This window comes from Culicoides brevitarsis, chromosome 2 (genome assembly GCF_036172545.1).
Source record: "Culicoides brevitarsis isolate CSIRO-B50_1 chromosome 2, AGI_CSIRO_Cbre_v1, whole genome shotgun sequence".
NCBI lineage: Eukaryota > Metazoa > Arthropoda > Insecta > Diptera > Ceratopogonidae > Culicoides > Culicoides brevitarsis.
The window spans coordinates 24,034,688-24,049,264 of record NC_087086.1 but is presented as its reverse complement, the minus strand read 5'-3'; the positions used below and the strand labels follow the sequence as shown (position 1 = coordinate 24,049,264).

Here is a 14,577-nt window from a genome sequence, read left to right as displayed (position 1 = left end):
GCAAGAAAAATTTGTGAAAAATCAAAAAAATCTAGGTAATTTCGAGGAAAATATTTTTGAACAGATAACACATTAAAACGCGGTTAAGCTGTGCAAATGCATTCAATTTTCGTTTCCTAACATTTTTATTTATTTTAATTTAAAAGTATTGAATTCTTCAGATTTTATTTGCACAAAAATTTTATGAAAAGTGTAAAAAATTTTTATACAAAATTGACAAAATGCAAATAAAGTTCAGATTGGAAAAGTAATAGAATGAATCGTGCAAAATAGCAAAATAATTTTACTAAAATATAAATAAAGTTTTTGTTAACAAAAAGCATAAAATACACCAAAAACCACTTTACTCTAATTTGATTGAATGTCAAACACACACACACTATACAGTTATTTCTGGTACCGTTTTAACAAATAACACAAAAATTTTCCTAAAACGAGTCGGTTGATGTGTGTGACGCGCTTTTACGTTTGCCAATTCCAAAATGTAACTTTTTTGTGTGTCTACGAGCGTGGCACAAAAAGAGCCATAAGCGAAAATATTTTCAACAACCAACACTGCATTTGTACCGCTGGAGTGGCACAAGTTGTATAAAAAAAATATATAATAATAATAGCGTGAAGAGAGAGCCTTTTACGTGACGACACATGCAACTCTACAGCAGAAAAAGATACTGTCTCAAGTGGTTTTACTTACAAATTTTGCAAATTTAATTTCTTCTGCACTCGTAGATTTCGGTCTTGTAGCTGCTGCGTGCACGATGATCTGTAATGAAAAGTTTCGGTTGCCATCTAAGTGGTTTTTAACGTTTCAAAATAGATTTTTTTCTCCCTTTCCAAGAAATTCTCCTTCAAAGTTTGCAGTGCATCGGTAATGGTTAACATGGGAAATAATGATGTAGGTCGTTAAAGTTAAAGTTTACTTGGTAAAATGTGATTATGATTTGATGTGAAAGGGAAACAGGTGAGCATTTGCATTACTTACATGTGCACAAAAAAAAATATTTCAATGGAGCACATAAATGCAACAAACCAAAAATTGAGTCAATAAATAACCGAGTGACATACAACAAATCACATTGAAGCCATGATTCTGCAGCACCGCAGCGACAACTACAACCACTGACAGTGCCATCAATTTTCCCCGTTATTGTTGCTCTGAGGTGAAATCATGCCAATTTGTCTCCGGCATTTGATGCACTGCTACACTTGATGCGCACTCATGAGCACGACACACACACAAACACTCTCTAATAATGAGAAGGAATTTCGGTAATGACAAAGTGATAGCTGCGTAGATACCTCCTACTCACCCGAGGCAGTTTATCAATCAAAGTTGCATAGAGCTATCTGACATTTTGAAGCATTATCTGTGAGTTAAATATCATTTTAATGTATTTATTCTACATTATTACCTTTGTAGCATGATATCAAGAACATCAACTCACACTGCTTGAAAAAGATTTATTTATAACATGTGAGAGATGTGAATCTGTTTGGAGCATCATTTTGTGATAATTGATGCGATTTTGTTTCTCGATATTTCGGATAATTGATTGGATTTATATTTCAAATTGAAGAGCCAAGACAAGAGGCTTTTCAAAAATACACAGACAATTATTTTATGTTTGCAAAATCGACAATATATTCGTATTATTTTATTTAAAACAGTTTCGGGAATTTTTGTAATTGGAAACTTAAATTGAATTTAAACGAGTTATATTAAAATTTTACTTTTTATGAGATTTAATTTTAAACTGTATTGTAAACCTAAAAAATGTTTTACTTTTTATAGATATTAGATATTAAATTAACTTAATTTTAAATCTCATTATCTATCGAAATTTAGATGAAGAAATTTTCGAGTCACGTGACCAAATTTATTATTTTTTCTTAAACTTTTATTTTGTGAAATTTTAATTCAATTTTAACCCTAAACCTTGAAATAGTGAAAACAAAAATTAATTGGAAGGAAATAATCAACGTTTAACGTTCAAAAACGTCAAAAAGGTAGTAAAAAAGTATTTGAAAAAATTTTATTAATTTTTTAATTTATTTTGTGTTAAATAATTTTTTTTAAATTAAAAATATTTTTGAAACGAACAAAATTGATAAAACTTTAAAAAAAATTGCAAAAAAAAAACAAAATAGATAAAACACATAGATTCAACTACTGAAAACTAAGAAAAAAGATCATGGAACTGTTCAAAAATCGTGACCTCCTTGTGAACTCGTTAAAATTGAGAAATTTTCTCTTATATTGTGTGTGTATTTTTCTTGTATTTTATTTGCATTGTTAATGAAATAACTTTGTCGTTTCTTCTTATTTTTATATTTCGTCCTCGTATTTGATCCGTTCTTTCAATATTGATTCGTAATGTCAGCGCAAGATTGTTCACTTTGGTGCTAAAAAAAAACTATTTGAAAGTAAGCATTAGCTCTCATCGATTTAAATGCATTTTAAAATAAGGCAAGAAAGACATTTTTTTTCCTTTTTGCATAGCAAACGTCAACTACTGCGAATATAGGAAAAATACTTTACTGACTTTTATTTCTTCTCAATCCTTCATTGTCATTTTGCTGCCAATGATTTCTATTTTCTCTTATTATTTCCAATATTGATATTTGAAATTTAAATTCATATTCAAATTAAACGCGACCGGAGATAATTTTTGCAGTTTAACGAAGCAATATTATTGTTCGCAAAAAGAGAGAGAGAGAAAAGAAAAAGTTTTGTGTAATATTATTTGTGTATTGAGAATAATCAGTAAGCAAATATTCAAATGGATTCAAATTGTTTTGTGCAAAATTTATTGTTTGGCATTTGCTGACCTGATTTTCTAGCAATTGCCCCCTTTTTCCGGGTAAATAAAGAAATATTGCCATCAATGCGATTAACTTGAAAAAAAAAATGATGAAAAATCTCATTAAAAATTATGTGATTGTTTGGTTTTTTTTTCTTTTCAGTTTTTATCCCATTTTTTTATTTATTTCTTGAAAAAGGTAAAGTATTAAAATTTTCTAACAATGAATTCACCTTTATGACGAATTTGGAATTGATATTTGTAAGTAGTTATTTGCATCTGCTGCTGCTTTTGACATTAAATGATACAAATGGCACCGTACTCTTTTTTGTCCTATCTTCCCACATGAGTCTTATTGTTGCCTCTATAATCGGATATTTGACTTATTGTTATCGTCAACGTGTGTTTGTGCACGATGAAAAGGGTCAACTTTTGTCAACTATAGGATGTTTTCAATTTGTTGTTTGCGTTCGTCTCCCACAATCAAATTATACTATGCGAACATCAAAAGTGGATGCGGTGGCAGCGTTTTCTTTTGTACACAAAGATGTGAAAAACAAGTAAAAGTTACCGTTCATTGAAAACTAACGGTTGTATCGCATTTTGATATATTTATTTTTAATTTTATTGTACACGTGATCTAAGAATTTTTCAAATCACGTGACTTGAAAATGTTTTAAACCACGTGACCAAAAAAAATTTTAACCGCGTGACCTTAAAAATGTTAAAACCACGTTACCTACGAAACTCCTAAAATCACGTGACTTTTAATAAATGTTTAAACTGCCTAACTTGAAAAGTTTTCACAAAACGTGACCAAAGACATTTTCAAACCACGTGATCTTAAAAAATTTCCAACCACGTGATCGGAAAAAATTCAAACCACGTGACTTGGTTTTAAAATATTTTAGGTCACGTGGTAGAAATTTTTTTCAGGTGACGTGGTTGAATATTTTCAGGTCACGTGGTTCAAAAAATTTCTCAAGTCACGTGATTTGAAAAATTCCTAGACAGTCTTAATATAAGGTCTATACCGCATTTTTCCTTGAAATGCGGTAAAAACTTGTCGTTTGTTATTCTCACTTTGATGCAGTGAGAATTTCACTGGTGGTCATGACGTGAGTTCGAGATTATATTTGTATTGTGTGCTCGTGTATAAATCGTATATATCAACCCTTGTCACAGACTTTCGTTTCCGAGAAATCTATTAAAGTGTCCTTTGTTGATTTTTTCTTTCACACGATCAAAAGAAAAATATTTCATGAGAAAATAAAATTTTCTCTTTAAAAGTGGGTCACGAGGTGTAGAAACTAACACTAGGTTTTCTTTAAGTATCTCGAGATTTACCATGTGGCACAAAAGTTTAAATGCAACAATCACGTTTGATCAAAATGAATACGTTTTAAATTTATTTTATTCCATTTCACATCAAAAACAACTAACTTCATTTTATGTTTCCGTCCTCTTGGGCTTTTTAAAAGGCAGACACTCAAAACATTCTCTAAGAATTATATAAATTTTCTGTATTGCTGATTCATTTGAAAAAAATAACGTTTTCGCAAGTGAAGGTTTTTCTTTTCCCACTTTAATTCCTGCTAATTTCTAAAAATCCTTTAATCCTCTAAAATACTTCAATATAAAAATGCGCTTTTGTTCAATAATACATTTTGTTTTTAAAAAATAAGAATTTTCTTTTGTAAACCAGAGATGCAATGCACATGTGTGCGTTCAAAGATAAAAAATAAAAGAATGATACAAAAACATCGGAAGAACATGAACAATAATAAATAGAATAGAATGAAAAAGATCATCATAGTTGAGAATGCTATACCGCAATATCGCGCACAAAGAAAAATAAAATAAGGAAGCATAAGAAAAAAAATTTAAAATGCCTCACAAAAAGTAACATTTAACCACAAGTGGCAAGAACAAGATTAAAAAGAAACATTGCAATGTAGATTTTTTCTATTTTGATATCTTCTTTTGCTTTTGTTCAAAATGACAACAAGTTATACCATTTAAACGTACACAAAAAAAAACTAATAAAAATATATTTTTATCTTTTTTTCGATCAATATTACACTTTTTCACGCATTTTAGTAATTTTTTTAAAAATAAACTTTATTTTATCCGTCCGTATCTTTTTTTATTCATTTCTTTCACAGAACTTAAAGAAAAAATTTTATTAAATTGAAAAAAAAAATTAAAAATTGAAAATTGAATAAAAATGCGATTAGGTGATACTTTTATGCCAACCAGTTTTTTTTTCTTTTTTTTTAATACATAAAAAATAATAATATTGAAGATTGGCATGACATCGTAAACGGTTTCATGCGGCATACACCACCTACGATTATTACAAGAGGAGAAAACGAGGAAGGTTGTTAACGCTTTTAAAATCAAACTAGCAATAATAATAAATGATGTCGAATTTTTCGTACGGAAACATTTTATTTTTAGAAAGACCTTAAACTGAACGCATAAACGGATTTTATTGAAATCAATAACCATCCAATGGAGAAAATTGGCAATCTAATTGGGCAAAGAGCGAAATTTTATCGTTTACGCAATCACAGGTAATTATAATTTTCAAAGAATCGCATCTAACTGCATTATTTCGATTAATTAATGAGCTTATTGCACCTACTAATGCTAATTTTTGTTCAAATACGTGCTAATTACCAAAATTTACACAAAATAACATCAGGAATAAATTTTAAAATTAACACTATATAACCGAAAAGCAAATAATTATTTTTTGTTAAAATCGTTTTTTGCAATTATTTAAATATTCCTGAATAATTAATGAACGCGTATGTCATTTTCTTCTCCGAGTGCATTGTATTTTGGTCCCGCAATGAAAATAAATTCTGCGTGTGTGTGATATTTATAAAACATTTTACATCATTTATCGGACACCAAATTTATGTTGTGCTCACGGGTCGTTGTACTACCATTACTTTCTGCCGGAAAAATAACAGCGTTAGATTAACACCATCATTCTCGACAAGTCTCAAAACTAATTACCGCGGTGCGGGTGTATTCGCACGAAATACGCGTACCTTTTCTGCGTTCGTGTGAGCGTCGTAATAAATCAAAGTCCCTTGAGAAATGTCCCTTCTATCTTTGCAGTTTTTTTTATTAAGGAAAAGAAAATCACGATACTTGTCACATGTATGCGAATATCAAAAGCATAATTTTACAAGTTTTTGCCGGTCATAAAAGATTCAGAAGGTCACTGCAGGTACAAAAAAAAAAGAAATATCGTTGTGATATAAAAGTTTTTGTAATAAATGTCTGGATGTCAGACTTGTTTAAAAGTAATCAGACGTTGTTTATACAATCCTTGCCTCCTCGTATCGGCATCATCTTCTGGGGATATGGCAAAATAAATGAAAATATTTGTATATTTGATTGTCATTCGATAATACATCGACATGCGAAATTCACAGAAATAAACAAAATCCATCAACATTCAAGCTGGTCGACGAAAAACCCGGAGATTGTCCCTTGATACATTTGCCACTATGTGCTCGGATGACTGGATTGAATAATAATGATATGGTCATTATTACATTATTTTTTCTTGGACTTCCACTCTTCGTCATGAATAATGAGAATTTGATATAAAATGGATTTGAGTAGTTTTGTGGTCCTTTTGCGGATACAAATTTAGTTATTTTGCCGTAGAAGAGATAAGGAGATGACGTCGCTGTTCGGTCATATCATTTGCGTAATAAAAGAAAAATGTCTATCATCGGGTTTTGCATGCGGTTGGAAATATTCCTACATTTTCTTTACGATTTGTGATAATTTTTTGAAAGGCGAGTCAGCAGAAAGCTTCATATCATATGTACTTGAAGCCATTTTCAGACTTCTGATGATAAATAAAAGAATTCCAATCTCATCTTTAAATTAAACCTTTTGGAAACGACCTTTTACTCTCGTTAAGCACGACATGACCCTCACATAAACTCTAAGACTATTTTCATTTATGATACCGCAATACAATTTTACGTGATATTAATTTCAATCCTTTCGACAATGCGACTCACATGAACCCACATAAACTTGGCACTAATTGGGCTAAAGAGCGAAATTTTGATCGTTTCGCAATCACAGGTAATTATAATTTTCCAGGTAAAGAATCGCATTATTTACTAACTGCATTATTTCGATTTTTAAAGAGTCGACAAAATCATTTGCTTATTGCAAATTAAATTTTTAATGCTAATTTTTGTTCAAATACGTGCTAAACTTACCAAAATTAACAAAATAACATCAGGAATAAATTTTAAAATTAACACTATATAACCGAAAAGCAAATAATTATTTTTTGTTAAAATCGTTTTTTGCAATTATTTAAATATTCCTGAATAATTAATGAACGCGTATGTCATTTTCTTCTCCGAGTGCATTGTATTTTGGTCCCGCAATGAAAATAAATTCTGCGTGTGTGTGATATTTATAAAACATTTTACATCATTTATCGGACACCAAATTTATGTTGTGCTCACGGGCCAATAACAGCGTTAGATTAACACCATCATTCTCGACAAGTCTCAAAACTAATTACCGCGGTGCGGGTGTATTCGCACGAAATACGCGTACCTTTTCTGCGTTCGTGTGAGCGTCGTAATAAATCAAAGTCCCTTGAGAAATGTCCCTTCTATCTTTGCAGTTTTTTTTATTAAGGAAAAGAAAATCACGATACTTGTCACATGTATGCGAATATCAAAAGCATAATTTTACAAGTTTTTGCCGGTCATAAAAGATTCAGAAGGTCACTGCAGGTACAAAAAAAAAAGAAATATCGTTGTGATATAAAAGTTTCTGTAATAAATGTCTGGATGTCAGACTTGTTTAAAAATAATCAGACATTGTTTATACAATCCTTGCCACCTCGTATCGGCATCATCTTCTGGGGATATGGCAAAATAAATGAAAATATTTGTATATTTGATTGTCATTCGATAATACATCGACATGCGAAATTCACAGAAATAAACAAAATCCATCAACATTCGAGCTGGTCGACGAAAAACCCGGAGATTGTCCCTTGATACATTTGCCACTATGTGCTCGGATGACTGGATTGAATAATAATGATATGGTCATTATTACATTATTTTTTCTTGGACTTCCACTCTTCGTCATGAATAATGAGAATTTGATATAAAATGGATTTGAGTAGTTTTGTGGTCCTTTTGCGGATACAAATTTAGTTATTTTGCCGTAGAAGAGATAAGGAGATGACGTCGCTGTTCGGTCATATCCTTTGCGTAATAAAAGAAAAATGTCTATCATCGGGTTTTGCATGCGGTTGGAAATATTCCTACATTTTCTTTACGATTTGTGATAATTTTTTGAAAGGCGAGTCAGCAGAAAGATTCATATCATATGTACTTGAAGCCATTTTCAGACTTCTGATGATAAATAAAAGAATTCCAATCTCATCTTTAAATTAAACCTTTTGGAAACGACCTTTTACTCTCGTTAAGCACGACATGACCCTCACATAAACTCTAAGACTATTTCATTTATGATACCGCAATACAATTTTACGTGATATTAATTTCAATCCTTTCGACAATGCGACTCACATGAACCCACATAAACTTAAATTACTAAATGGAATGAAAAACTAAAGAGTTTTCAGTTTGAAATGTGTTCTTGAAAAAATTCTTATTTGTGTGCTTTTTTGTTCTTTTTTTTGGTTCAACAGTTTTCCAGGTAAATTTGCATTAAAGTTATTTACATTTAGTTAAGGAAAATTTTTTTCTTAAATTTTTAAAGAGTCGACAAAATCATTGCATTAAAAATTAAATAAAATTGAAATTTTTAAATTAAAAAATAATTAAATTAAACAAAGGGTTTAAACTTAAAATTAATTTGTAACCATTGAAAGAAAAAAATCATGATGGAAGCGATCTTGAATGTAGAATGTACCCAATTTTTATCTTTGTGTTTATTTTCACTTAATTTGTAACTTAATAAATTATTATTGAATTTTATTTTATTATTGTTTTTTTTTTGCAGATCATAAAAATTTTTGCACGCTGTGTCACCAAAAAGGCAAAAGGTAAATTAATTAAATTGTACAAATTGCATTTTCACTTGAAATACCAAGGGAGAATATGCAACAAGATAACACAATTCTGTACTTTTTTTTAAATTAATTTGTTCGTGAGCAATTGAACCACATTTGAAACAATTTTCAGGAAGAAAAAATCATCAAATTTTCATATCAATTGAAAACATGAAAACATACTCACACAACAAATTCAATAAATTATCACATTTCCAAATATTGATAATAATTTGCCTATTATTAGCTTTATCAGTTGACAATTTATCCGTGCACACACAGATATTCGTGTATCGCTGGCAATTAAATTTTATTTGTGCGGTTTTCAGCAAAAATTCCCAATTTTAAATGGTATTTATTTAGGGAATTAATGAGCGGTTCAATAAATTATTTTTGTTTTTTTTTCGTGATTTGATTTTACTTTATTGATTTATGTGATGCAGCAATTTTAATTGTTTATTATAAAAATTATCTACAATTGAATTAAAAGTAATATCAACAGTTGTAACGATATTTTAAACATCATGACTGCCATGTGATAATCTCTGAAACATTTTATCACATTGCTTATTCAGCAAAACTTTAAATTCGTTGACATGATTTTTCAGCAATCCAGAAATATTTTATTGGGAAGAGAGGCTGACCTCAAAATAAGTCGACAATTTATCGACATTCCCACTTTTTTTTCTCTCGAAACAACTATAAAATCGCATAAAAGCAATCGACAGTACATTGTCTCTAATATATATTGGACATTTCAATAACCAACAAAACCGGCTTCTAGCACATTAAATATTTATAATCATACACAATGTGATGGAAAATACTTTTTTTTTCTTCCCATAAATAAGTAGGGTTCATGGAAAATTTAAAACGCTTGAAAAGCTACACAGACAGAAGCTTTAACGCAAAATATGTACATCAGAATAATAAGAACAACAACAACAAAAACACCATCAGCAACAGCAGCTGGGATGCGACCATAGAAACAATTGAACTACAATGAGAAGGTGATTTTCATTTTCCAAAACTTATCGTACCTACGTGGACACATGTTGTCCGGTTGCAACAATGGACGACTGGCACAATACTGAATATTGAAATAAACAGTAGCTGAACACATAGAGACAGAGACTGGGTATTTAATAAAATAAATACAGGTTTTCTGTTCAATAAATATCTGTTGTGTGGTAAAAGGTAGTTTTCCGCGGAAAAAGGCTCAACTACAAAATTTTCATTTTACCTTCGTACATTTTGGATGCCAATAAAATACGAGAATTGCATCCAGTATTTTTATTCAGTGATACACTGTAGTGCACTTGTGAAACAGTTCTTGTGCAAATAAAATGTTTTCTGAAAATAAGTGTTAAATGTTGCAAAACACACTCTCTCGTTTTGGTTTTATGCTTCCACAGATGGAAAAAGCATTCAATAGCAGTTATTTATACCACTTTGAATTTAAACAGGAGCTTCAACATAAACAAGGAAAAACAAAAAAAAAATAGTGACAAACATATAAATAGAGACTTTTATAACCAGAACCTGTCACCAAATGTCTGTTAACAAGTTTTCGGCAACATTAGACTGTCTAGAGTCTAATTTTTATTTTTTTAGACTACAAATATACAACTTTTTTATTTGAGATATCTGTATATTATTATTCATAATATTATTTCCTCGTAAACGTTATTTAACCCGTAAAAATATGTTCAATGAACTTACACGTAAACCTTGTTTTTTTTCACGTAAACATAAAATATGTTTTACGAGGTATGCAATTTCGACGTAGAACCTAAGATTTTTTGTTGTGATTTATCAAACGTTTTTTAACTTAATAAATTTACAAATTTTCAAATTTCCAAAAATTTGAGCTAATTTATAAAAATTTTTCTTGTTCGAAATTCCAACGGTTTCCGATTTTAGGAAGGTGGGGGTCAAAAAATGTCCTTTTTTATCCGACGCCGTAAATGGATGGCGCCCTAAATATGAAAAAGATTCTACTTTTTTTTATAAATTGTAGACTTTTACTTAAAAAAAGGTCAACGGGTAATACGAAGTTCACGGGTAACTCTAGTTTTAAATATATTGTTTAAAATGTGTTTTTTTTTTTTTTTTTTTTTCAAATAAATTTATTCAACAGAATCAATAGATGTCAATGAACGTATCAGTGTTTCATAAAATTCAATTCAATCATTGCAAATAGAAATTTTGATGATTCTACGCTAATTAAATAAATATGTTTTAAATGCAAATACTCTTTCAATTATATTAACTAAAACTTTGAGGATTTTCATGTTTTGCATTGTTATCATTGCACAGCATTTAAACAGCAACTCAGCATTTTTGTTATATTTAAATTGTTTAGCAAACTTTGTGTAATGATCTAGTAATAATAGTCAGCATTATTTTCATTGTGAAACAATTTTCTCAAGGACTTTATTTATTTCCCATTTAACATTCTTTTTTTTATGACATTCATTGGCCAAAAATTATGACACAAAACACACAGAGCAAAAAATCAGTGCAGTAATGTATAATTACTTGGATCAAGTCCAATTTATCTGATTTTTGATAAGCCTTTCTATAGCAAAAAATATGATTTCTTTGTTTCTTCTTTTTAAAAATCTCGAATTATAAATTGCCTCCGACATGTTTTCTGATGTCACCAACGAATCTTCGAACAAAAATTTAAAAGATTTACTCGAGACTTGTAAATTTAAAAAAAAATATCTTAATTAATTATTTAAAATTAATCATTTTCTTAGAAAGTTTATATCAAAAAAAATTTCTTTGAAAAAAAAATAAAAATAAATAAAAAAAATATTTGTTTTTTTTTGTAGTCGATCCGTTGGAAACATTTTTTTTGTCTAGGAAGAAAATCATTTGATGCAGAAATTTTTATGGCATATATCATATCACAATGATAATGTGATGTGAAACATTAGTTTTTATAGAGAAAAAAGTAGAGGAAAAAATATGCAGTCCCACACGAATGAAAAAAAAACGAGATGAATGCTTCTACCAGACTGCAAAAAATAATAATTAAACAAAAAAAGAATCGCACAAAAAAAGAACAATTAAATGGCACATTATTTCACATTCATTGTTTGTGTGTTGGTGGCTCTCGTTTTGTGCCAAATTAGAAAAAACTCCTAATGTGCTTCGAAATGTGTGCGAGGAACAAAAGAGAGAAGACATAAATGACGTTAATTTGAGCATGAATGTCCAAATTCAATTAAATGCCATCTAACGTGATAAATTTCCGTGTTAGTTTGCGAATGAGTGCGAAAAATTTGTTTTTAATTTATTTTTTCATAAATGTCATAAAGTCCATTGGCAGGGGAAAGACAATTGTGGAATTCTTTTCGGCAGCGATGTAGTTCAACGTTTGCAAATATCGTAGCTGCATACTTGCCGGACTTTCCATCATAATTTCCGCAGCTTCTCTCAAATTTTGCGATGCCTTTTTCTCTCCCTCGGCCGCAATGATGTTGGCTCGAGCCTCACGACTGGCCTCTGCTTCGGCCGCCATTGCGCGTTGCATGTTTTTCGGCAATGAAACATCCTTGATTTCCACGCGTTCCACTTTCACGCCCCACGGATCCGTTGCCTCGTCAATTATCGATTTTAGCATTTGCGAAATTTGATCGCGTTCCGTAAGAATTTCCGTGAGATCTTTCGTGCCAAGGACATTTCGCAGAGTAGTTTGTGCCAAAAGACGTGTGGCATAATCAGCGTTTTTAATTTCCACAATGGCTTTCATGGGGTCTTGTACGCGATAGTAAACGACAGCATCGACATTTACGGTTACCGCATCTTTTGAGAGAATTTCTTGTGCGGGCACGTCAAAGGATATCACGCGCAAATCCACACAAAAGTACTCGTCGATGCATGGCAAGATGAAAAATATTCCGGGACCGCGGGCTTGTCCTTCCCGGATGCGGCCAAGACGAAAAATGACAGCACGTTCGTATTCCGTGACAATTTTGAGACAAAATATTAGGGAAACTGGAAAAGTGATGCCGAATGCCAGGTAAGCGAGTCCAATAAGTAGTTTTTCCACACACTGCGACATTTTGTTGCGAAAGTAGTCAATGAGTGGATAACCTAAGCCTACTTGGTTTGTTTAACAATACGAGCTGCAGACACACAAACGAAGAAAAAATTTTAAAACGATACAAAAACTTGAGTCATATCAAGGCACAAGAATAGAAAAGAATCATAAAATTGTATGTATATTTGTTCAACGAAGCAGAAACTCACAAAAGCAAGTCTTCTTCTATTGTATTGCTAAACTTTTCCCATTAAACTAATTCTTGCATATAATTTTTTCTCATCCTTCGTCTTTTTTCTCTTTTGAAAGATTCTCGGAAGGAGCTTAAAACACAAAAAAAAACACAAATGATCATTATGTATATTTGTTTGTGGGATGGACAACTAATTTTTTCTTGGGAAAATGTAAAATAACACTGGCGAAGACGAAAATGATCCAGTTTAGTTAAATGAGTCACAATTAATAAACATGAAATTGAGTTGTCTCACTTTAAACAATTTCGCACGACAATCAGCGATCGCTTTGATGTTATATTAGTGCGTGCTCATAAATGAATTGAAATCTTCTCCGTTTTATTGATTATCTTTTATTTTATTTTGCAAAAAAAAAGTAGAAGTCTTGTTTATCTTGTTTCACTAATCAAAATGATGAACTGAACAGTGTAAACAAATTGAGCGTGTCAATTATGTTTTGTGTTCTTTTTGTTTTCTCTTACTGTTATTCTTTTTTGTCGTAGAAAATTCGAAAAAGGAAGCCAGGAAAACACTTGATTTTCAATTTATTACACTTAGTGAGAAGTTTGGTCTTCTTTTTAGGAGGTCAGGAACTAAAATTGAGGTTTTTGAAAATTTTCCTCCTAGTTTTTCTTAGTTTTACCAATATTTTGTTGTTTTATTTTCGAAAAAAAAACCTAACTAAAAAAAGAAAACAAAAAAAATAATAAATTTTAAACCTCAATTTTAGAACCTGAACCTCATAAAAGGGGCCCAAAATTCCCACTAGACATTTTATTCCTCTCCTGCTTGTGGATCAGACTCATACTACTGACAAGTTCAATGACCATGTGCAAAAAATTATGGATTGTGACGTGATTTAATGACACTTTTCAGAGACAATGAATGATTGACGAAGGTGTCTGCATTCCTTTTGAATATTAATAGAATATCGTAACGGCAAAATAAATAAGGTAAAAAAATGAAAAAAAGCACAAAAACAAAGAAATATCACGCATTATTATGGACTTGTCCAATAAAGAAGATAAACGAGCCACAAACCAAATTATTTTTCTTTAACTGCGCTGCATATTTTGTTTGTCTCGGAGAATATTTAGTTGAAGTACTATAGCAATAACATAAAATATTAAATCTTAAATGCAAATAATAATGCGACGCGTTGTTGCTCGGTGTAAATATCCATTATGCAAGAAAGACAAAAATAAAGAGATAAAGCAGCATAAGGAGGAAAAACTAAATTTTATTTTTTCACACCTCGCATTTTTTTATTAGTTTTTCTCTTTTAAATACATTTCCATTGGCTCTTTATTTTTTGAATGTTATATGGATTCAGAAATTTAAATATAAGTAAAACGGGCTCACTTTATTATCATCAAAATGTTCTTTATGAAATTATGCTGC

The 14,577-nt window shown here is 30.5% G+C and overlaps 1 protein-coding gene across 1 annotated transcript; it reads right to left on the bottom strand.

The window, feature by feature from the left end:
- Positions 1-6,587: 6,587 nt before the first annotated feature.
- LOC134828795 (stomatin-like) lies at positions 6,588-12,964 on the bottom strand. The gene is made up of 2 exons (XM_063841781.1): positions 12,216-12,964; positions 6,588-6,705 (listed from the first exon to the last, which is right to left on the bottom strand). Exons 1-2 carry the CDS (start codon positions 12,962-12,964, stop codon positions 6,588-6,590), a joined length of 867 nt encoding a protein of 288 aa, XP_063697851.1.
- Between the last annotated feature and the right edge of the window lie 1,613 nt (positions 12,965-14,577).

Excerpts from the sequence above, each read along its gene's own strand:
- LOC134828795 (XM_063841781.1), bottom strand. The coding sequence starts at position 12,964 with ATGTCGCAGTGTGTGGAAAAACTACTTATTGGACTCGCTTACCTGGCA. Across the intron at positions 6,706-12,215 it reads TTTCCCCTGCCAATGGACTT|GATTGGAATTCTTTTATTTA; the intron begins TATGACATTTAT and ends ATTTAAAGATGA.